Consider the following 25,023-nt stretch of genomic DNA (forward strand, 5'->3'; position numbering starts at 1 on the left):
CCTTCGAGTTTATCAGACCCGCACAATAAACTTTTTGATCTCCTGATATCTATAACCATCAAATCCATAGCGTCTAATTGGAACTCCCCTGAAGCATTGTCGGTACAGACTTGGTGGTCTTATGTTACATATATTAGAGCTAGAGCCCAATTATTCTTTAAAGTAACATGTACAACTACTTCTCTATTTCAAAAGCTATGGAGTACAATTGATGAATATATAGCCACATACATGCAAGGCATCTATTGTTTATATTTGTTATTTCTAATAGAGATAGTTTGAAGCCTGTCACATTAGAAGCAGCTCTTGTTTCTTCCTTCTTCAATGTTTCTTTTCTATTAAATCCAGGACAATTACATATTTTAAGTATATTCACAATACAATTAGTGTATTTTATTGTTCTGTATATAATTTTTTTTACTATATATGCCATTAATGTATAGTTGTTGTGTTGTCTTTTTTTTAAGTTTGGAAAACCAATCCAATATTTTGAACTTAAGTAGGAGCCTGAAGTCACTGCTCTTCTGTACAGATTAATTGTTCTCACACCTGCATCTTCTTTTGGGTTCTTTCTGGTCCTTGATCCAGGGAAGCAGTTTGCCTTGCACAGGCTGAATTCATGAATTTGATTGGCTGTTGTTTGTTCGCCAGCTGGGTCTGTCTTGGGCTTCTGACCTTGTAGTAAGACGCGTCAACCAGGGCTCCCGCGCCTACGTACACTCTACTTACTGTTGACGAATGCGCCCCAGAGGGCACAGTTGTGTGCGTCAGTACGGAGAGCTTGGCGAGTCAGTCACGGGGTTCGAAGCTGGACTTGTCTGTGTTACTGTTCAGTGCCTTTCTATTTTCAGAAATACTATTAAAAAGAACTAAACACGGAAAAAGATACAAGATTGTAGGCACAGCCGATGAGTGTTGTCCCCCCCACAATTTTATTTTTCTTTGGAAGTGTGATTGCCTCTTTATGGCTCTTAATCACCGAGCACATTAATTTCAGCCTCGCTTATCTCTTCTATGCTCTGATTGGCTTTCCGGCTGGAAGTGCCTCATTAGCGAGCACGCCGAGTGGACGGATAGCTTGTGGCTGTGGAAGAGGCCTTGTGGCGCTCTGCCACTTTTGATTTGAGGCTGGTGCGTTTTTAATAAACTAGAGCGTCCTGTCAAGTGTAACTTTCTTTCCATGTAGCCCGAATTTTGTGTTTCTGCTCTTGCTCGCCGAAAAACGAATGAAAAGGCAACAATGGAACTGTTCCAGTGCTCAGTTTTTTTCAGTTTTTATTGGTACGTGTTCAACAGTTTCATTGGAGTACTATACGAAAAAATGCAGACGATGTATTTTCATCTTGTGCTGAGGAACCTTACTGGAAATAAATAGATAAGGATTATTTTGACTGTGACCTGACTAACTATCTATCTATCTATCTATCTATCTATCTATCTATCTATCTATCTATCTATCTATCTATCTATCTATCTATCTATCTATCTATCTATCTATCTATCTATCTATCTATCTATCTATCATTTATTTATTTAAGGATTTGTAAAGCGCCTGGTGACCCGAAGGCATCCCCGCGCTGTTAGAGCTGAGTTAGTCGGGAGGAAATTTACTTAGGGAAGAGCAGAGTTTTGAGATGTTTGCGGAAACGCAGGTGGCAGGGTTCCAGTCGCAGACTGCGGGGAAGAGAGTTCCAGCGATTGGACGCCTTGACAGAGAAGCGACGGCCTCCAGAGCGCACCTTCCTAAACCTGGGAACATTCACCAGTCCTTCATTGTGCGAGCGCAAGGATCTCGGAGCTTTGTAAGGGGTTATCATGTCTCCCAGGATCATTGGACCTTGTCCGTAAAGGAGCTTGTGTGTAATGCACATTGCCTTAAATTCGATCCTTTCTCGGACTGGTAGCCAATGCAGAGCCTTAAGCGCAGGTCTAGCAGAGGATCTAGAAGGGAGACCCATCAGCATCCGGGCTGCTGCGTTTTGGGTTCGTTGGAGCTTGCTCAGAGTGACTTCTGGGGCTCCTAAATAGACAGCATTGTTGAAGTCCAAACGTGCCAAGACCAGTCCTTGGACCAGGAGTTTCCTGGATTGAGGGGGAAGTAGGGGGAGGATCTTGCGGACTGACCTCATAAGTCCAAAGCAGGTTCCTGCTGTTTTAGTCGCCTGGGTCTTCATGGAAAGGTCCATTTCGAGCCAGACCCCAAGACTCTTGATTTCTTTTTTTGGGGCCGGTACCTCACCCATAACATCGGGCCAGACGGAAGATGGAATTGCTGACCACTTCTTCCCCATCAGCATAACTTCCGTTTTGGATCCATTAAGTTGGAGTGAGGACTCGCACATCCAGAGATGAATTTTCTGGAGGCAGTGCAAAAGGTTATCTGGGTATTGCTCAAGATGGGAGAGCGAGACGACCAATTGCGTGTCGTCCGCATAGCTCACAATCTTGATGCCGAAGGGGGTGACTACCTCCTCCAAGGGGGCCATATATGCATTAAAAAGAGTGGGACTAAGTGAGGAACCCTGAGGGACCCCACTTGTCAAAGGAAGAGAGTCAGAGCGGGAGTTGTTATCCCAGACCTGGAATGAGCGACCCGAGAGGAAAGACTCTATCCAGGCCAGCGCGGTGCCCCCAAGTCCCGCCCTGGCCAGCCGGTGGAGCAGGACACGGTGGTTCACCGTGTCAAAGGCTGCACTAAGGTCCAGGAGGATCACTGCCACTGATCCCCCCCGAGTCCAAAATGCACCTTGCCTCCTCGATGACAGCGAGGAGAGCAGTATCCGTGCCTTGGCCAGGGCGGAACCCCGTTTGGGAGCGTCAAAGCAGTTTATTTGATTCCAGAAACTGGGACAGCTGGGCGTTAACTAGTTTTTCGGCGATTTTGCTGATGCCCGGGAGGAGCGAGATTGGCTTATAGTTGGCCAGAACGGCGGGGTCCAGATGAGGTTTTTTAAGAAGGGCTTTGACCACCGCCTCCTTCCAGCTAGGAGGAACGACGCCTTGGGACAGCGAAGCATTAATCAGATCCAGGACTGGAGAGACAATCGCTGAGGAAATTGATTTTAGAAACCTCATGGGGGCAGGGTCACCCGGAGAGCCACTTTTCATTTTGGCCAGAGTTTTTTCAACTTCGACCAGCGAGACTGCTCTGAAGGCATTCAGCTGCGGGGGATGGTCGCCTGCAGGACAAGTGTTGGGCATGGCGTTATCCCAGCAGGATGGCTGGTTCGGCTGTGGAAGAGAAGTAAGAATATGGGAGACTTTAGAGTCAAAATATTTGGCCAGTTCATTACTCCTATCCAACGGATTCCTGGTAGGTAAGGGGGGTTGTGGAATCTTAAGGAGTTCCTTAACAATAAGATAGGATTCTCTGGCGGAGTTTGTGGCATTTTTAATCCTATTGTCGTAGTAGGAGGTTTTGGAGAGTTTAAGGGCGGATTTATATACCCTCACGGTCGTCCGGTAGGAGTCTTTACTGGAGTGGAGCCAGTCCTTCCTCCACAGTCGCTCCGCTTTTTTGCATTCCTTGCGGAGGGCTCTGAGTTCCGTGCTAAACCAGGGGGCCGAGCCAGTCATTCCGCTCTTATTTTCACGAGTTTTAATGGGTAGGATGGAGTCGAGTGAATCGCAAATCCATTTCCTAAAATTGCTGTCAGCAACAACAGGGTCCTCTGAGGGGGCATAGGTGGTTGATTCCAGAGCTCTGGCCCAGTCCTCAGTAGAGAGTCTGGACCATGCCCTGTCCTGGGTATATATGACGGGTTTGTGGGGCTTCCTGAATTTTCCTGGCAAGAAGAGAGGCACCAAGAAGTGGTCTGTCCAAGGGAGTGGGCAAGAAGGTTTGGCCTGAAGGGTGTGGATGTTTGTGAAAACTGGGTCTAGCAGATGGCCCTTAATATGGGTGGCTCCGGTGTTGACCAAATGCAGGTCGTAGGCAGCCAAGTCTAGAATCAGATCTGCAGCCCCTGTGTCTAGGGGATCCTCAAAGTGAATATTGAGGTCCCCTAGCACGGTGAAATTAGGTGTGGGGTGGGCAAGTGTTGAGATGGATTCTAGTAGGGCGCTAGTAAAGGGACCGGAGTGGCCGGGGGGCGATACACTAGGAGACCTGACATAGAGGTTGTGGGGCTCAAGTTGATGGTAAAGTGGCAGCTTTCTGAGTCAGTGATGAGAGCGTCACTAATTCGACACGAGAGATGATCTCTATGCAGAATGGCCAGACCACCCCCTCTACCAGAGGGGCGTGCTTGGGACTGGATAAGAAACCCCGGGGCCAGGGCTAAGACTACATCCGAGTCCGAGTGAGAAGTGATCCAAGTTTCTGTAAGAAACAGGATATCTAATTTATGTCCACGAGCAGATGGTTAATAAGCAAAGCGTGCTTGGGGAGCGACCTACAGTTCAGTTCCGCTATCTTCAGGCCAGGGTGAGAAATAGGGGACTGAGACAGTTGTAGGTTAACCGGGTGGCAGAGTACACAGTTAACAAACAATTCATCTGAATCGTGTACATAATCGCAATGCGCATTCTTTATGGGTCTGAGGCTGAGTAAGTCACGCCGCGAGTAGCTCACCTTGTTAGTATTCGTGCCTGGCATAGATACTGGCCCTGAGCCCGTTCGGGCGCGGACGGGCGCAGACGGGCTTGCCTTTGGCGCGCCCGCTGCGCGCGTCCGCTGCGCGGCCGAGGAGACCGTCCCATGATAAAGGGGTGTGGGGGGGGTGTGGCCGAGCGTCAGGGGGCGTGGCCAGGCTCGAGGGCTTGTCAGGATGGCGGCAAACACCGTGGCAGCGCTTCGTTCAGCTGTGCGGTGTGCGGGAATACAAGTGTGACACAGGATTGACAGTGAGTTTTTTTAAAACTGATAAAACAAGTTTAAAACAAAATCTGCAAAGTAAAACTCCCGGCTTCCGCCTCAGGAGACAACAGCAGCACTAATACGCGAAGGGGCGGAGTCGCGCTTTAAATAGTGTGGCGGTGGGCGTGGCCGAGCGTCAGGGGGCGTGGCCAGGCTCGAGGGCTTGTCAGGATGGCGGCAAACACCGTGGCAGTGCTTCGTTCAGCTGTGCGGTGTGCGGGAATACAAGTGTGACACAGGATTGACAGTGAGTTTTTTTAAAACTGATAAAACAAGTTTAAAACAAAATCTGCAAAGTAAAACTCCCGGCTTCCGCCTCAGGAGACAACAGCAGCACTAATACGCGAAGGGGCGGAGTCGCGCTTTAAATAGTGTGGCGGTGGGCGTGGCCGAGCGTCAGGGGGCGTGGCCAGGCTCGAGGGCTTGTCAGGATGGCGGCAAACACCGTGGCAGCGCTTCGTTCAGCTGTGCGGTGTGCGGGAATACAAGTGTGACACAGGATTGACAGTGAGTTTTTTTAAAACTGATAAAACAAGTTTAAAACAAAATCTGCAAAGTAAAACTCCCGGCTTCCGCCTCAGGAGACAACAGCAGCACTAATACGCGAAGGGGCGGAGTCGCGCTTTAAATAGTGTGGCGGTGGCCGTGGCCGAGCGTCAGGGGGCGTGGCCAGTCTCGAGGGCTTGAGATCTATCTATCTATCTATCTATCTATCTATCTATCTATCTATCTATCTATCTATCTATCTATCTATCTATCTATCTATCTATCTATCTATCTATCTATCTATCTATCTATCTACCTACCTAGTCGCAGCAGGCACAACTCGCGGGTGGGGGGGGGGGGGAGGGGGGCGCGGGTTTGCGCGGAGAGAGAGGGGGGGTCAATTTAATAATAATAAAAAAAGATAATTAAACTTACCTGGCTGGGTCCCAGGTCCCACGTCTTCTCTGCTCTCCTGCACTACAGGAAGCAGAAGCAGGCAGCCAGGCTCCCTCCCACGCCAAGCTAATTACAACGCTGCTCAAGCAGCGTTGTGATTGGTCGGGACGCCGACCAGCCAGGCTCTAATGACCCAGCCATTTTCTCCATGTAGGCTGCATGCAGCCCACATGGAGAAAAGACAGAATGCGCATGACTGGTTTGGGTGGCCCCAGAGGGCCGACCAAACCAGTCATGCTCACTCAGGACTTGGCACACCACTCCTCCCCTGCCCAGCCCTGCTCCTAGAGCAGCCACGCTCACCCACCCACAACCATACCCTTCTGCTTTCTCGCAGTGCGAGAAACAGAAAAATAAAATGGTAGTTTTACCATTTTATGTTTCTGCTTCTCACACTGCAAGAGCAGTGGGGCGATGCTCCTCCTGCCTAGTGGAGGAGACGCCCCTATATCTACCTATGGTGCCATTTTATTCGCTGTACGCGTACTTGTCACTACGTGTTCATGGCACTGTGCAGCCGTAATCTCTGCCTGCCTCCTCCATTACAATATTGTTGAAAGAAAGGCAAGAAAACAAAAGTAGTGCTTCACTGGCTAACTCTGTAAAGGCTATAAATGATGGAGGAGGATGCAGTACCACTAGGAGAATGGGACACTCAAGTAGTAAAGACTCGATGATGATGCTATCCACCTGATCACGCCAGAAGAGAGAAACATACACTGTGGGCAGTGACAGCGTGGTTGCGGATCTCAAAAATGTTTTTCAGAGACTCTGGCATAAGAGACCCTAGTGGTTTATTCCCTCTTTTGAGCTTCAGTCTATAAGAACAGGAAGCTGGATGAACCTCTGCTTCTTTCTCCCTCTATCGTGATTGGCACAGTGGCACAGCATTCCTGCCTTCCCTCCTTCTACCCTCTCATTCTCTGCCCCTTATTATTATTTTTGAATTCTTTTTATGAGGGCTTGGCAGCTCTCGCTGCTACTGTGTTGCTCTCTTGTGCTGATTTGTTCTGCATTCTGTGCACACTTTATTTCTTATTTTAGCATTCAAAATTGACTGTCGGCCACCTTGGAAAGAATGTTAAATTAAGAGTATACTATAACTAAAGTAAATGCAGGATGGTCACTTTATAATTATGCTCGTCCAGCCCTGGAGGCAGTCTTGGAATGCTCTTGGCCAATCATTATGCCAAAGCATACAAGCACTGATAATAATCACAATAGGTCTGCACCTGCATATAATAGGTGCAATCTTTTGGAGTTTCCAATGTCCTTTCTTCCAGTGTCCTTTTTACTTTTGACAGGAACATGCCTTGGAGTTCCCTTTCTTCCACTCCAGGTTAAACAGCATTTACTACAACTGCTTTATGTTATGCAAGCCAGTGGTTTATCCCTCTCTCACGTATGGCAGGACTCTGGAGCGTCCACACTGGCTGCCTGTAACACGTGCATGTCAATATTTCACTTCCCTGTTGCCCTTGAGAAGTCCCAAAACAGCCTTACTGTGGCCAAGTTTCTGGTCTTCTGTGGCTCCCTATATTAGTGAATGACTGTTGGTTGCTCCTCAGTCACTATTGGCTACTCTTCCAAAAAGCTATTATGATGGGTGTGTCTCTCTGGTGCACTACTGTGGTTGTCAGTATGCGGTGCATACATGTGTGTCATTGACTGGCCACTCCTGGGTGGCCTTATAGAGCACTTCCGTGACTGCCTGTTTCCAGTACATGCTTTTGAGTGACTCACTGCTGCTCCAGAAGTGACTCCCTTGATCTTCTGTCATACCTGCTTGAATACAGTGCTTGGCATGTGTTGCTCCTCTGTTGCTCCTAGAGATGTACTAAAGAGGCCTTATCAACCCTGCACAGCATTTAAATTAATTTCATGTGTATGCTTGCTATCTCTCACTCCTCTTCCCTTTGTTGGATTCTTAGGCCCAGTGACTTGGTCAGTATAAGAGTACCTCTGATCAGCCAAGCATCGCACCAAAACGCTTGCCACATAGACCTCATTGCAACTCAACACTCTTCCGGCCAAACACTCTCAATGGTGTAATGGGATATCTGTCCTATACTGGGCTTTGGCACCTTGCCATGGTTATGAGGCACTGTGTAAATGGAATTATAATACAGTATAATGCTTTGAAGTTCATGGAATGACCAACCACGTTCTCTATCAGTGAAGACAGGTTTATTTCCTGGATCCACTACCCCCATACTCCTTTAACTCTCATATGATGCACAATCCAATATCTCACCGGATTTCCTGATATGGGTACGATGGTTTTGCTTGTAGATTTTATAATAATGCACAAATAATGGGCATAATAGAGCCCAGCTTCTATAGGGTAAACGGAGCAGATACTGGCTGCGGCCAAGATTCAGCCGAGGTAGCTAGGGGTGTAAGGCATGTACCGTAGTGCCAGCCATTGGCAACCAAAGCCCAGAAGTATTGTTCGTTTAAATCAAGAGCGTGAAACAGGTCTTGGTGGGCTTGATCCAAACTAGATTTGTAGGACAGGACATTGTTGCGGGGAAACTGGGATAAAGAAAAAGACAAGACTCCTTTTGGCACGGCAAACACAGCTGTTTACTGTAGCAGCAGGGAGAGTAGTAATCTCCAAACAGATAAATAGCTGCTTTCAATTTGCTGCTTCACAAACAGCCACTTATATGGCAACATGAACAATGCTTAGTGCAAAAGCTCAAATAATAAGTTACTTAGCCATTATAAATTGGTTGCAGAAAACCTTTCGTCTCCTGTGTCCCTAACTTCTTAACCCATTTCCTACACATTTTTCATTATAATTCAAACATTGCTAAACAAGCGACGTATTTGCTTCTTTCAAATGCATGTATATACTGCTTGTGTGTTTTAACATTCTGCTTCCAAGACTTCATAGCTGAACTGTGTACTCTTGGCTAAGTCAATCTCCTACTCCCATTCTTCAATCTTATTTTCAATTTGCTGGGACAGCAGAATAGTACTGGTGCTGAGACCATAAATTCATTCAAGCTCACAAACACAGATTTTCCCTTTTTAACTCACCAACACCGGTAAGCCCACAAGGTAGTATTATTGCACATGCACTTTTTTAAATTGCGTCTGGGATTCACATACCTAGAAATGAACATGGTTTTATCATGCCATTGGCTGAATCCAAGGTGTTTTACAGTTTTAACTGATTTTATTATAGATTTGATGGTAAACCTTATTGATTGGATTGGTACATAAACCTTTGATATGTGTGGGTTTGGGATAGTATGTATAATTGATTGATATCTGACATTTTTAAATTGTATCAGTGTGCATCTTTTATGGTTCCCTTTTTAACCAACAGGTCATGCGATCTATTTTCTAGTGAACTCTTCACCCCTTCTTGCATCAGCATGAGATTTGGGCCTACACTGCTCTTTCACCTTGTATAATTTTATATCTCTTTCTACTGTTGTTTGCTGTAGCCTAATTTATTCACATTTCATTTATTCTCCAACAACATTCAGATTAGCTAAATCTACTACAAAAAATATAAATGGAATTAATTTATACATTGGTTTCCTGAAAATTTGTCAGGGTTCTGGCCCTCTTGGTCTTACGCTGGACCTTTAAATTAAGGCTAGTAAACTATTTCCTGTGTTTTCTTCAATATCATATTAGTTTTTCGAAGTCTTCTGATAAAATGCTGTGGATCTACATCACTGATTGTAGACCTCAGCACACACTAGTCCTGGTGAGGGTACTTGAACTTTGCTGCTGTTCTTGTCCCAGCCCAGTATGAAACTTTCTCTAAACAAGATGTGTTTGTCTTCTTGTCTCTTCCAGTGGATGCGATAGTGGAGTTTGACTATAAGGCTCAGCACGATGATGAGCTGACAATCACCGGAGGTGACATCATCACCAACATCAAGAAGGAGGATGGGGGCTGGTGGGAAGGCGAGCTGAAGGGCAGGAGAGGTCTGTTCCCTGATAACTTCGTGAGAGTAAGTACAGAGCCATTTCTTCTCTGCTCGTTTGTTCCTCTAGCTGGGTGTATTTGTCTCCCGACTAATTGATCTGGAGGGATTGAAATATATATGTTATGTATAGCTTGCATTGGAAGCCATTCTGTGAATAACCGGGTTGAAATCTGATTATACACTACTATGATTACATGAATGCTCTGACAAAGGGAAGCATGCCCTTCCCTGCTTTAACTGCCTCATTCCCCTTCCAACGTGGGTCTCTGCAGAACCATGAGGACAGAGGAGCTTCAGAGCTGCACTGGTTGGTTGCCAGAGAAAACCTGTCAGCGCAGTACTTGTGTTGGTATCTGCGTCATGGAGAGCATGGAGTATAGTTTTGGTGAAGAGGGGGAGGAAGACAGAAAGGATGGTGGTGGTGGGTGGAAGGAGGGTAGGCATTTTTTAATATTTGGGTGGTTAGCCGGAGTATCGAAGAGTTGGTGGTTTGAGTGGCTTGTAAGACACAAGGCATTTTTTTCAGTTTGGAAGGAGGGGGAGATTAAATACAAATGGTAGTGAGATGGGTGGTAGGTGGCCAGGTATTATTGTTTTAATATTTCGGAGAGTGAGGTTAACTTTGAGGGTAGTGTGGGAGGTTGAAGTACCTTTTTTTAAATTTGAGTGGTAGGGTGGAGGGGTGGGCTAAGGGTAGTTGGGATGGGCAGGGCTGGACTGGCCTTGGTAGGCACCGGGTGTTTCCCCGGTAGGCCGCCAGGATGGGGGCCGGTTTTGGGCCCCTGGGGGGCCGTTTTTGTTACCAGGGCCGGCAATATCGGCCCCCGGTAACAAAATCGGCCAAACCCGGCCCTAACAAACAGCTCGGCCTCAACCCCTCAGCCGCCCAAGGGGGGGGCGGCCGAGCAGTTTGCCAGGGCCGGTTTTAGTTCCCAGTCCGGCCCTGGTGATGGGTGGTAGAACACCAGATTTATTGAGGATAGGCAGACGCAGATGAGGCAGGATTTATATGGCCTCATTGTAAAGATGTGTAACCATAAATAACCGGGAGGGTTCTGAGTGACATTATAGACAAATCAAGCTTTGCTCTTGATGCCTATTTGATGTTATACAAGAACCCCTTGGTGTAAAACGTCGCTGTTATTCACTCTTACTTATCCATAATTCTTGATGTTACCTCTCTCAGATAAAAATACTGTTCGGGTTCTTTATTTTGAGGTTCAAAAAGGGCCTGGAGCTGGCACTAGCTAAAAAATTAGTGTAAAACCTCGTTTTTTTTAGCATCGAAATTCCATCCTTATTTGCTTATACAATCCTTTGGGATTAGTTTAGATATATCTAAATGCCATTATAGCAATTTCTTTTTGTACTTGCTGTTTTAATTCGATGTGAAGAAGGATAAAAATAGTGCCTTTCAATTATTTTGCTATTTTGTTTGCTGGACTTGTTTTGAAAATGTCTGCTTTATCTGTATAATTGTGGTCATGTGGGAAACCTACTCAGTGTTATGAGAATGTCTAATTTCTGTCCTTTTTAGGTCTCGCCTGAGACAGTGCTTGCTAGCGATATTGTATACAACAAGGGGCTTGTAGCCCACCCATAGTTTACCATTCGTTAGCTACAGTGTCACTTTTATTTGCTGTCTCCAAATTGACTAGTGCGTGCCGGCTTCCCTTCCACTTCTTTCATGTAGAGCATGGATCACGTACTGATTGATTTCTTTATAGATGCCCTTCCGCTGGTAGCGCATGTATTGAAGTATTGTTTTTTCTCCCTCCCACTCCATTGCATGTTACCTCAGTCCCTTTTGCTCCGTTGCTTGATTCTTTTTCCTAAAGCACGCCTTAACAGTGCAACTTTTATCCAGCTGTCTCCCTTGTATGATTCTCTACTGCCACCATGTCGTTATCAAGCAGTGTGCTTCTGTGCAAGCTCCACGCTTTACGTTACTGTCTAGTCCGTATGTCTGTTTTTCTCCCTCCTGCTCCATTGCTTTTTGCCATCGTCCCTCTTGCCCCACCGCATGTTCCTTTTTCCTGAAGCATTTTTTGAGTATGTTTCATCCAGCTGTCCCCCCTGTATTCTCCTCTGCCCACATATGCTGCTGTCAAGTATGTTACTTTTTTTCATGTTACTCTCTAAGCTGTACTTTGTGCCCCATAACCTGCACCTGTATTACTAATTACTCTATCCCTAGGGCAGTGGAGCGATTAGTGTGTGCACTGGTTACATTACACATGGTCAGATTCATTTATTAGGCAGGGTGAGATTAAGTGATGTGCCCAGGATCGCAGGATGTTGAGCTGACCCAGGACTTGAACATGGTTCCCGAACTCCAGAGTCGGCAGCTCTAGCTGCACCGCAACGTCCATTCGTCACTCCTTTACTTTTACACCTTAACCATATCAATGGAATGTCTCTTTAATGGACGTGCGAGACTCACGCCGTCCAAACATCCAACGCACGAGTGTCTTCATTTGGCAAAGAAGGGTGTAACGGCACACCATTTTGAATTAGTTTGATGCACTGCAGGAACCATATCCTACTATTATTCTCATTTATGTGCGTTGGGGAGGCTTCTGCTGCAATAAAAAATATTCTCTGTAAAAGTGTTTTCTCTGCTTCTTGGTGCTGTGTGTGTGGCATCTATCTAATCTAGGGCTTTAAGTGGGCCGGGTCCTGCAGGTGCTGAGCACCGGCAGTTCTAAAAAGCAGGTGCTGAGACGGGTTCCTATCGGGCTCTCCATTTTTTCCTCCACCCTTAGGGTGAAGAAAATAAATCTTACCTCTGCAGCAGAACCACCATTGACTGTCTTTGATGTAACTTCAAAGAGACTCGTTATAGTTCTTTCAGTGTCATCATTTCAAAACTGAAGCATTCAATATGCTATACAACAAAGCCATAGTTGTTGCTTATTTATCTTATGCAACTAACAACCATTGACAAAGCCAATAGCCCTTTCTTGTTGTAGGTGTAATGTTACTTGTTGTATTATATATCTGGATGCCGTGACAGAAGCAGTAAAATACCAGTCGGGTGCCACGCCATGCTAAGCACAGATTTTCAGTTTAGATGTTTTTAAGCCATGCCTTTAATTACATCGGCCACGCCTCTTTGAGAAACTCCCCAGTTTCTTCATCCCACTTAAATCCCTGATCTAATATAAGCCTTAAAACATATTACATACTTTTTCGTCTAGGGCTGGGTTGAGGTGAGAACTATTTACCTGTTTGTGCGCACGAGTGAATGGGAAGGTATTAGGAAGAAGGGAGGGAAAGGCAGATCCCCCCCCCCGCCCCCCTCCTTCAGGTCCTGCAGAAACCAGTTTGAATGGATTGGTTCAGCCAGTAAGAGGGAATTCGATACCGGTGCTCTTGCAAAAGTAAATGCAGCTCATCGTCTGCACATGTATTTAGTCATATAATTGGATTTGCAGACATTTATGAATCAAAATAGCGACAGCTGTTATATACATTTCGAATATGATGACACGTTTGCATGTTTTGTAATCTATTAAGTGTGATGTATGGGGAATTAAGTATTGCACAATGTCTACTGGTTACAGATGGGATACATAGGAAAGGGACATAGTCATCTCTTACCTTTAATGCCCCTGAAACAGCCAAATGCAGATAATTCTTTACAACTACGCAAAGGAGGAAATTGGCCCCAAAGTTGTGATTTTCTTCCAATTCTCTCGCATAATTTCTAGGAATGTTTTTTCCACAACGGCCTTCATATCCCTTACCTTTTCTGTTTTTCGGCACTGTGTCAGGAGCCTGCAAAGAGTCTTACAGGCAGGACTGTGTCAAGAGCCTGCATAGAGTCTCGCAGGCATGACTGAGTCAAGAGCCTGCATAGTGTCTCGCAGGCATGACTGTGTCAAGAGCCTGCATAGAGTCTCGCAGGCATGTGTGTCAAGAGCCTGCATAGAGTCTCGCAGGCATGAGTGTGTCAAGAGCCTGCATAGAGTCTCGCAGGCATGTGTGTCAAGAGCCTGCATAGAGTCTCGCAGGCATGAGTGTGTCAAGAGCCTGCATAGAGTCTCGCAGGCATGTGTGTCAAGAGCCTGCATAGAGTCTCGCAGGCATGACTGTGTCAAGAGCCTGCATAGAGTCTCGCAGGCAGGACTGTGTCAAGAGCCTGCATAGAGTCTCGCAGACATGAGTGTGTCAAGAGCCTGCATAGAGTCTCGCAGGCATGATTCACGCAAACACAGCAGGAGATAGGCTTGGCCAGAGGAAAGATGAGGGTTGAAAGAGAGGGCTGTGCACAGAAAAGGCCAATCATTTTCAGTCAAATCTTTTTCTTAGGAGGGCGCAGACATTCTACCTTGTGTTCACCTACACTTGAAAATCCCCCCCTCACCACACTCTGTGCTTTATCTAGAGTTGTTTACAAAGTTCTGAGCCTGGGATGCTGCTGTGTGAATAGCAAATAAAGTTATTTGCCATTATGACCAAAAATGTTTCTCTATCTTCTAGCCTTACAAACCCACGAAAAGAGCAGTCTTTATAGCAGGGTTTCTTTGTTTATTTAATTTGATGGGGAAAGATGCTTTTCGGTATGTGGACACCCACACAATCACACGTGCATGCACACGCTCTCTCTGGGTAAATACACATAACCTGCTATTGATGGCTATTGAAGTGAGAACGAGACATTTTTGCTGAGTGCTGGATGAACAAGTGGTGAGTGATCCATGGAGCAGCTAGTCCCATGGAGTGTAATACCACCCTGCTTGCCTATTCCCACATGTCTGGAGCTCCTAGCAGCATGGCCCTTGGCAGCATGCACTGATGCTTCTTTCAGATGTGCAGTAAGCCAACCAAGGAGATCGTAAAGTAGTTAGAAAGTGGGTTATAAGCCCGAATGGAGTGATGTTCTTCCTTAGTGTGTATGTATGAAAGTATAGGTATTTATACAGCGAAGACCTAGCTTGGAGGCTAGGATGGCCGGTGTCTTTTCAGAGGAGGGCAGAGATAATAAGTTGCTAAATGTGGATGAGGAGACCTCTCATCAGTCTTTTTCTGAAGAGCAGTAGCGGTGGAACAAGCCTGGTGTGGGGTTGGATGGTATCATGGGGGTATAGCATGAAAGAGTTTGACTGCCTTTGTGTTTTTGTTTCGCTACTGACCTCCTGTCTTAGAGCCAGGCAATGTCTAGACTTCTTGTATGTGGAAACCATCCAGGTGGGTCAGGTGGTGCAATGTGTGTTACAGCATTGGGTGTTATGCTGCTGGTGCGGCAGATGACATGGGCCTGCAGGACTAACCTGTGTAAATCCTTTAGATTTACAGCAAAATAGTCAGGTGTCTTTTGACCTTTGAAGAGCCTCGGTGTGGAAGACATGACTGAGGGATGCCAACATTGAGTCAGGGCTGCCCATGAGTAGTGGGCATCTTCTGTCCAGAAGGGAGAGGACCACAGATTGATCGGTGATTCTGGATCTATTTCTAGTGCAGAGAAGTGATAACTAAAACTTCAGTGACTGGGTCTTCCTGGCGACATGGGTATTGGAGGAAAGGCTGCTGTTGATGATGAGACTGAGGATTTGGCCACATCGTGCATTGGTATGGAAAGTGTGTACTAGTTTTAGGCTTGCCTGTTTCTCTTAATGATGATAATCAATTCTATTTTAGTTGGATTATGCTTCAGGCAGACTCTTGACCTCCATATTTGGATAGAGGCAAGCCACTCTTTTAGGCAACAGATACTGTCAACTGACGATATATTCGTATAAATTGTGTGTTGCTGACTTATTTTCATACTTTGACGCCATAGTTGCTGTGAAGGTATCCAAAAGGATCCATGTGGGAAACGTGAACCTTAATGGGAGAGGATTGGTTGCTGATGCTGGTACGCTTCAAACCACAGGACGTTTTGGGGATCTGATTGTGGACATTTGAAGGAATTAGTGCTCACTGGAGAGGAATATGCTGAGGCAGTGAAATACAGAATCCCAGGATGATGGAGATGATGTTTATCAGCGTATAGTGCCCAGCAGATCTGAATGCTGCAGAGATGCCCAGTGGCATCAGGAGATAAGGGTCACTGTGATAAGCAGCTCTTCATTGACCAATTGGGGGTTCGCTATCTGAATGCTGCAGTGTAATTATATGACAAACCCATAGTTATGTAAATAGTGTTTGTTTGCAAGTTGTTTTTGCATTTGGATGACCACTTCTTCCTCGAGTATCTTCCTATAGATGAGGTCTGTTATAGGTCAACAGTTAGGGAGCGTATCCTGTTTTGCGTGCCTCGAGAAGATGCCTTTTCAAAACAAGCATATGGTATATAGGAAGATGACACTTTGATGTGTGGTAATCTTGAGGGGAGTGATTATGTCTGGGAGGTTATTGATGGCGTGTGTCTTCAGTGTAGTGCACACGGGCACCTTGCAATGTGGTATGAGTGGGATGATGATGCTTATACGGACTTATCAATACGTTTTACAACCTCTGTAAAGTATAAACGGCGCCACGTTCCAACATATTACATTGGAGACCTCACAGGTGCTCCCAGTGCCAATCTACTTTTTGTGGAATGTGTTTGATGCAACCAAACTGTATTATAAGGCTCTGGCATCTTATGACACAAATAATGGGTTAATACATTTATTATCAGATGTCCTATTTGATGGCTTAGCATCTGTGACCTTAGTTACTGAGGGTTCCTTAAAACCAGTATCACTGCCCAGGAGAAAGCCTCTACCTTAGGGTTCCTAAAACTCTTAAAACCGGTATCACTGCCCAAGAGAAGGCCTCTACTTTAGCAATGACTTTTTATCTAGTCATAAAGCTCCTCACACTTGTAATGTGAATCTGTATGCATGTTTTGTTAATAATTCACAACTGATTAGAAAGGGACTAAGAATTGCATAAACCTATAACTAGGTGATTGCAATGAAAAATTCGATCACACCTTGCTGTGTTCAGCTCTTTTGCAAACTCCTTTTGTATGTACCACATTGCAGTGAGCATTGTGCCAGCTGTTTTTTATTTAAATTCACCCTCCACCCTGCTAAAATCATCCACTCTTATGATTTGCAATTCTACAGTCATACAAGCGACACCAAATTCCCAATGAAACTGCTGCCCAAAAAGACCATCTACCACTATCTTCCTTATCTTCATGTCTACAAAACATTGATCAGTGTATGGCCAGTAACCATCTGAAAAGAAATACTAGTAAGACCGAAGTAGTTGTTTTTGGCCCCAGTGTACACCTGTGGAATCGTGGTCTCAGCAGACAAATAAACACCCAGCACAAATACATGGAAATCACATTAAATTAAAATGTATCTTTCATCCTCTATCACAACAGTGGGCCAGCTATTTTATTTTCATTTAAAGGCTTTGAAGCAAATGTCTTGACTTGTACTATTTTCGTGACAATGGAAACATCTACGTTTTATTGCACAAATTCTGTGTGTACCCTCAGCCTTAAAAAATATGCATTATCCTGACCACAGCAAGTAAATAAAGGGTTTTAATCTAGCAGTAGCTAATTCAGGCCCTTTTCAAAGATTGCCAGTGGCCAAAAAGTCCAATTTGTAAACCCCGTTGTGTTGCTTGCTGGGCCTTCTATGATCAAAGACTGCCTTTCCATATCCAAAGTTCTTAATACTGTATTCCTGGCCACAGCCTGCGCTGCCCACAGGGTCTTTTGACCTGAGCCCCCCAAAATCAAGAGAGACCACTCAGGAAGACTCAATTTTGTCCAGTGGTGTAGGAAGGAGGGTGCGGTGGGTGCGGACCGCCCCGGGTGTCATCACTGAGGGGGGTGACAAAATGGCAAAAATATGTATTTTTAAACATATATTTTTGCCACTTTGTTAAGCCGGGGGTGACAAGAAATGTTCCGCACCAGGTAACACCTGACCTTGCTACGCCACTGCTTTTCTCGTCCGAAGCAACGCGTCAGTGGTCCCATGAATGCACTTTATTGGATTTGGGCATTCTTAAAGGGACCAGCTTCAAGATGCCTTTATTGGGTGAACGTTGCACTTTAATCATTGTATTATATAAACATGTATTTGCAACAGAGCATATTTTGACCTATACACAGTAAAATAAAAATGTAATCTGATGTGTCCCTGTAAACAGGAGCGTGTTTGAGCACGGACCCCTTAAAAGAGTCATGGGTTACATTAATCTGGGGAGAAGAGTTGGCCTAATGGCTATGGCGGTCCTCCTCGAATCTGGGGAACTGGGTTCGAGTCTTGGCAACGACTCTGGACATCCCGTGATTCTGGCCAAATCACTTAATCTCCCTGTGCCTAACAAAAATTAATGTGTGCTCATGTAACACAACTGGTGCTATGTAAAGCGCTCTGATGCCCGATACCTTAAGGTCAAGTTCGCGCTATATAAAACTCTGTAAAGTAAAAAAGAATCTGTGGTCTCCTTGTTTACTTAAATGTCACATCAGAAAAAAATATGCTAAAATGACCAAAGTCTAACTAATGGGTAAGTCGTTCCTCCAGTCAGTACTAGCAAAACATAACTAGTTAAGATCAGTAATAAAACATGTATACAGCCTGTGTCTTCAAGTCCAGAGCACTTCAATGGGATGCCTGCAGTGGACTTGCAAATGTAAAGTGCCTCACACAGTATGGTCTAAGAATCTAACAACAAAGTGCCCTGGTGGCAGTGACATATCCATGGCCCCTTGAATCATATAGGGACATTAATGTGGGCCTGAAAGAGGCAATATTAAAAAATAACTAATGAATAAGACGTCCCTTTACATTTTTTTAATGATGATCCCAAAATACGGACAAAGATGTAGTTCTTCCCCGTAATGTATGTAAATGAATTCAGATATATTTTCCTGCAAGGATCGTTTGTAGTGTCTTTTGTCATGCCATGATTGTTTTATGAATTGAAGGGATGGTATCCCCTAGTTATTTTTCATTCATTTCCTCAGACTCAAGTAATTTTATTGTTTAGGTTAATGTAGTCATTTAACATACACAGACTGTGAAATGACACAATTGTAAAACAAGTCTAAATATTTTAGTATCACAAAGCCACTTGTACAGGTGCTGGGCCTATAAAAGAATCTCAAACTGATTAATCGCCGCCGTGCTATCTGCATTGTTATAAGCCATGTTCATTAATTAAGAGCTCTAAAATCTGGGCACTTCAATAATTTATACATAATTGATACAAGAAAAGGTATATTTGAATAACTAAGGTGTACAACAGCAGAGGATTAGAAGAAGTAGCAGATAGAGAGAACACGTGTGCCTCCTTCACAGTTCATGTCATATATGTATTAAAAGAGTTTACAGTAATACTTTCTTAGGTGATTTTACAAAAGGGCAAATTAAAATAAGATACTTAAAGCTTATGTACCCATAATGGACACAGATGATTTTTTTAAAACGGTGCAGAGATCCTACTGCACCCAATATTTGTAAATAAGGTAGTATAAAATGTATGTGTTCTGTAAGTATTTCTACCAATATAGAGTAACAGCTTAACAAGTAAAATTCCTATTATTGGGGCTTACACCTAGAAATCCTCATTACAATGAACCACTGTAATTTGGTGATTGAGCATTTTAATTAAATGAAAACTCAACCTACTTGTATTTTTATCCAATATCATCGAGGTTGCATTTATAAAACACTAGCAGATCTTAAGAATCCACAAAGAAGTAGTGCTTTTAGTCTACCCATGAACAAAGATGTGGAACTTGTCATACGTCTAAAGCAATTTTTCAGCCAAATACATGCTTTTGTCTTCTCAACTTCCAGTCTCTCAAGTTCCTGTGCGGTGCAAAGGGGCATTACTACAAAACCGGCCAACAACTTTACCGCCCCTGATTGGAGTACCATTATAACATTTTAGGCGTGCCTTTAGTCGGATAGACTTTTAATATTGAGAAGTAGAAATGCTTACTATAAGCAAATCATATTCAGGTAGCCAGTTCTAGCCCACGCAAAATGTTTTGCAGACTTTAAGGAAGAGATTAAATTAAAACCAAGATAAGGGTTGTCTAAAACCCATCTCAATTTAATATTGATACCTATAATTCCACTCATAACAAGGCCGTCTTCTCTCAGAATCCACCATTTTGTTTTTAACCACATTTATTTTCAAGCCTTTCTCCTCCTGTCTTAATCCACCTTATTTACGCGGGGCTTCAATACATTCGCTATTCTGTTGCAAAGAGCAGAATCCTTTGAGCAACACAGAATTTATATTGACAGTTTATTTCATTTTGAGGGAAAACTGCGGGCAGATTCATGTTTATGATGTAGATCTGATAAAGACTGAAGAGGAGACTGGAGAATCGCAACCCTACTATGGACCCTACTCTAATCCAGTAGCCGTTGATATTCATTGGCTCCAATTTTTCAACTTCACTTGAATAGATGTTTCTGAAGATAGAATAATCTGTAAGGACAGTAATCCCTTCTCAATTCCCCATCCTTCCATCTTAAACCATATTCAATTATAGTCGAGTCAATCCAATGTCCTGATCTTTAGAGCAACAGTTGAGATTTTCTAGTGTTTTCAATATCATCTGCTTTATCAGAATTGACTGCTCTAGAATGTTGCTGGCAACATTTGCAGCCTTCAGAAAACAAAATTGAGTTTTGGGGATTATTGCTATTTTTTCAGCAGCCTGTTCATTTATACTGACAAAGAAAACTTTTAACCAGGTCTGTGGCTGGTAGGAAGGGGAGGTGGCATAGTTAGGGGCCTGGTATATTTGTTATTAAAGGAGAGAGTTGTGACAAGTAAATTCTGTCTGCTGGACAACATAAGGCTCATATAGTCAGGAATGGGATGAGAAAGCCAGACAAGGATGTAATGCGCCTCTATCGCAGGGTACCCAAAAGAGTGTTTTATCTTAACTGATTGTTTCTTACTTCCCAAAATATCACTTTAGGAAATATTTGGAGTTTTGAAATATTTATTGTTGACGCTTTCTTTCTTTAAGTACTCGAGTTTACATTTGTGTTCCTTTGTAATGGATTGATTATACTTTCACTCCTGGGGTTTTTAGAGCATACTTTCAAAAATGGATTTTCATTTCATTGTAATTTCTAGACTATTTACTAAATTGTATTATACACTTTTTTTAAACTTATTTTATTGTATTTTTTAAAGCAAAGAAGTCACTTACATGTCAAATATAGCCATACAGTGTGGTTCGAGTAAACCTAATATTAGGCAGGGAGCACCTTATATGAGCACTCGTGTCTAGCCTGCAATTTGTTCGATATACTCCAGGCGATTCAGTAGTGTTATGCAGACAATCTGGAACAGCAAACAACAGAAAAACAAAACTAAACATAAACATTTTTTTAAACCCCCAACCGAAACCCCGAACTGCAATCGTAAATCGATGTCTCTGTAAACTGTGTTATATTAAATGGGATAGTCTTTTGCATTTGGAGGCCTAAAGGAGGTTGTGTTACGTTGTTTAATTATGCCCTGTGGAGAGACGTGGACCACAAGTGTGAAGGCACTGTTGCCCTCCAAGAGGTGTGTGGAGTTTAATATCCTTGGGCATAGACCCAACCCAACGTCTACACAATGTTGAGGAGATACCAGGGCCGGACTGACCGTAGCGGGCATCGGGCGTTTTCTCTGGAGGCTTGAAGGGTGTGGGCCAGTTTTGCAGGAGTGGGGGCGTTTTTTGTTACTGAGGGCCAGTTTTGTAGCGGCGCTGCAATGTCGGCCCCCTGTAACAAAAGCAGCAGTGCCTCACTCTTGCACACCCCCAACCCCCAGGGGTGGTCCTACAGAATTGCCAGGGCTGCTTTGGGTTACCAGTCCGGCTCTGAGAGCTACCTCCTGCTAGGGGAGTGGAGCGTGCGTGCCCTGTCGTGTATGTGGTGGATATTATTCACAGTCATCTTGGTACCTAAATGTCTCCAGTAGATCATCCCAGAATAGAGCAATAGCCCGTTTATGGAGACCTCTATATTCTTCTATGTGTAACGCAGAACTTTCAGCCCTGCCCCAACGTATGACCTCTTCTCGCTAGCACGATACGAGGGGCGCCCTGGAGGACTTTCAACATCTGGCAATCAGACACTTGGCCAAAAGTAGCGCCAAGTCCAGAAACCTTGCTATGGTTTGAAAAATTCTTAGGCCAGGGTACAGGCCCAAGTGGCAGTGTTCAACGCTATCCCACGGGTAACTCCTGTAAGCGCCTAGAGTGCGCAAAATATATCCACCCAGTAAGGTGTCAGTGAAGGGCATGCCCATAACATATGCAACAGACCTGTGGAGTCCGCTTGACTTCTAGAGCATTTGGGTGATGCTGCAGGGTAATTTTGTGAAGTTTCAAAAGTGTTCAAGTAAATTGTATTATGAACATATTGGAAGCAATTGCTTTTCTATCTATTTATTGCAATCTAATTACCAGTTATGGGAGAAGGTTAGACACAATTCAGATAAGCCTAGAGGAGTAGGTGTCAAGGGTCCAGTGGAAAGTAGAATATGGAGTGCTTTCTTTTCCCAAGCATGCACACAAGTCACTCGAGTGCTGGGCGGAGCATGTTAATAGTTGTGATTTGAATATTCACAGACAGTTTGACAGTTTCAAAAGCTTTATTCGACAGCATGTCATAAAAGCAAATACATCCTAACCATTTCATAAATACTAAGGTAAAATACAATGTTTAAAAGTACATTAAATCATGATGCTGGCGAATAACTTTAAATAAAATAACATCAATAGGTAAAATCATTTTAAAAGATCAAATATTAGATATAAGATTAATTAGACATTTCTTGGTATCAAGCATTCACAGACCAGATTCAAGGGATTTCAGGGCACGAAGACGTAATATCCATGCCCACCCCAGAAATTTTGCAACAGCAATAGCCAAACAGGGGGTACAATCAGATTCGAGAATTCTTAGGGCTTCCTTATAACTACGTGTTCCCAAGTTTGAACATACTGGCTTTAACCACCTTAGGCGGGGGGCAATATACAACGGACACACAAACAACAAGTGACCTATGTCCTCAATCAGATCTAAACAATAGTGGCATTAATCATCCTGGGAAGGTGACCATCTATGGGTAAAAGCTTTTACAGGGAGAGACCCGATTCTAAACTGGAAATACAGTTTCCTGTCAATGGGCCTCTCTATAATGTCCCAAAATGCCTCACAAGATGGTAAAGATTTAATATCAAGAAATCGACCAGTCAAGTTGGAATCTTGACCAGAACAAGAGTCAGATGTCAAGGTCATATCCCAGTACAATTTCTTAAGGATTGGCTTTGATGGAAAACTTGAACCATTTGGGTTGTTCCATAAATGCCCTAACTCCAGTTTTGTAAGCAAATCCTTAATTTCTTTAAGCCATAGGATAGAATGAAAACGGTCAGCCCTAATAATATCTTTCAGGGCGATGGCGTAATGTGCTAATTCTGGCGTTGCCATGATCCGCCGCCAATACAGGAGTGGACGTAATCGTGCCAGGTCCTCAACTTTTTTCCTGCCTAGATCATATTTGAGCGGGATCATTGGAGTACTTTGGGGAACACCTGTTAGGCAACGTAAGAACTTGTTTTCAGCCAACCTTAAGTGATTCAGGTTGGCAAAACCCCATAGTTCCGAGCCATACAAGGAAGCACTAATAACTTTCATGTTATAAATTTCCAGGGCGGGACTAATTGGTTTAGTCAAAGAAGATTTATGTTTAGAAACAATTGCACCTGCTAACTGGTGAAACTTTAGTACAGCCATGTCAATATGGTTTGACCATTTCATGTTATTCTGAAGGGATATACCTAGATATGTAAAAGCCTCAACCTGTTCCAGCGGAATACCGTTGAGTTTAATAACTCCTCTAAAGTTTTGTTGCTTGTTTAAACACATAAATTTAGTTTTGGAGGTGTTTATCTCAAGGCCCCGTTCTTGGCAGAAACCAGCAAATACATTTAGCGCTTTCTGTAATCCACTTGGAGTTCGTGAAACTATCAACATGTCATCCGCGAACATGAGAACAGGCACTCGGGACCCTGCCAGTATAGGGGCGTCCGTGGGGGAATGTCCAAGGTGGTCAACTATCCCATTTATGTACAAGGAGAACAACGTGGGCGCCAAGACACATCCCTGCCGAACGCCACGCTCGACAGGAAATGGGTCCGTCACCTCCCCCTGACTTCCCCATCTAATTTGTGCGTAATTATTCTCATGTAAGCGGATAAGTAACGTTAGTAGTTACGGGGCCATTCCTGCTTCAGCAAGGACCCTCCAGAGTTTAGAACGAGGCACCAGGTCAAAAGCTGATTTCAAGTCTATAAAGACCGCGTAAAGGGTCCCGTTAGTCAGCTTCACATTCCTCCAGTAAAGTGCTAGAAAATAAAAAACTTGGTCAACGGAGCTAGTGCAAGGTCTAAACCCGGCTTGGTACGGTGATAAAATATTATTTTCTTCAACCCAAGATTGTAACTTATTTTGCACTAGTCGACCTATTAGTTTTTGTGCTGAGTCTATAAGACTAATAGGTCTATAGTTACTTGGGAGTGATTTATCACCTTTTTTAAAAACCGGAATTATTTCCGCCCCTTTCCATGAAGAAGGAATAGGTGCACCCATAGCTATTGAATTGGCTAGCCATTGAAAATATTGACACCAAGATGATCTGTCAGTTAAAAACACATCCGCGGGTATCCCGTCCATTCCAGGAGCTCGACCCGGTGTTACACTATCCAAAGCTAAGTTAACATCTTTAATCGAAAACACCTGCGTTTGGAAATAGATGGTAGGGGGGAGTGAATGCTCTCCTTCAGATAAAACAGAAGCATACTGTGGTCTAAAGAAGTCTACCCATTGGTTTTTTGCCACATTATTTTGGGGTGATGGTGCAATCCCGCCTCTATCCCACTTTACTATGGCCCAAAATTGTTTTTGGTTTTTAGCCAAGCATGCCTGTTTCAAATCATGCCACTGCTCCTCGTCCCACTCTTTCTTGGCTGCTAACTGCGCTTGTCTATATAGCTTCCTAGCTAGTCTCACATCTTCCGTGTTTCTTGATCTCAAAGCTACACTCAAATTCTGGCGAGCTATTCTACAGGTTTTATTGAACCATCCCTCCTCTGGTGGATTTCCCTTGTTGGCTTTTCCAATCCTAGAGGGCTTCGTAAAAAATCCTTGGAGTTTTGAGAAAAAGAAAGTATGGGCCTTAAGCATAATTAGATGGAAATTTTTATTAGTCAATTGGGAACTTAAATTGGCCACCTCGCTAGTGGTCACTTTTTTAAGGTCCTCTAAATTTTCCAAT

The 25,023-nt window shown here is 44.0% G+C and overlaps 1 protein-coding gene and 1 pseudogene across 2 annotated transcripts in view; both read left to right on the top strand.

Moving 5' to 3' along the window:
- The window catches only part of SH3KBP1 (SH3 domain containing kinase binding protein 1), a 1,226,118-nt gene that overhangs the window by 197,374 nt on the left and 1,003,721 nt on the right, over nt 1–25,023 (top strand). For both annotated transcript variants that reach the window (XM_085622521.1, XM_085622520.1), the window contains one exon: nt 9,620–9,777. In XM_085622521.1, coding sequence (XP_085478647.1) covers nt 9,620–9,777 — 158 coding nt within the window. The remainder of the gene's footprint in view (nt 1–9,619; nt 9,778–25,023) is intronic.
- Nucleotides 10,030–25,023, top strand: part of LOC146805312 (T-cell immunomodulatory protein pseudogene) — a 32,189-nt pseudogene continuing 17,195 nt past the window's right edge.

Source organism: Triturus cristatus, chromosome 8, assembly GCF_964204655.1.
Source record: "Triturus cristatus chromosome 8, aTriCri1.1, whole genome shotgun sequence".
NCBI classification, from domain to species: domain Eukaryota; kingdom Metazoa; phylum Chordata; class Amphibia; order Caudata; family Salamandridae; genus Triturus; species Triturus cristatus.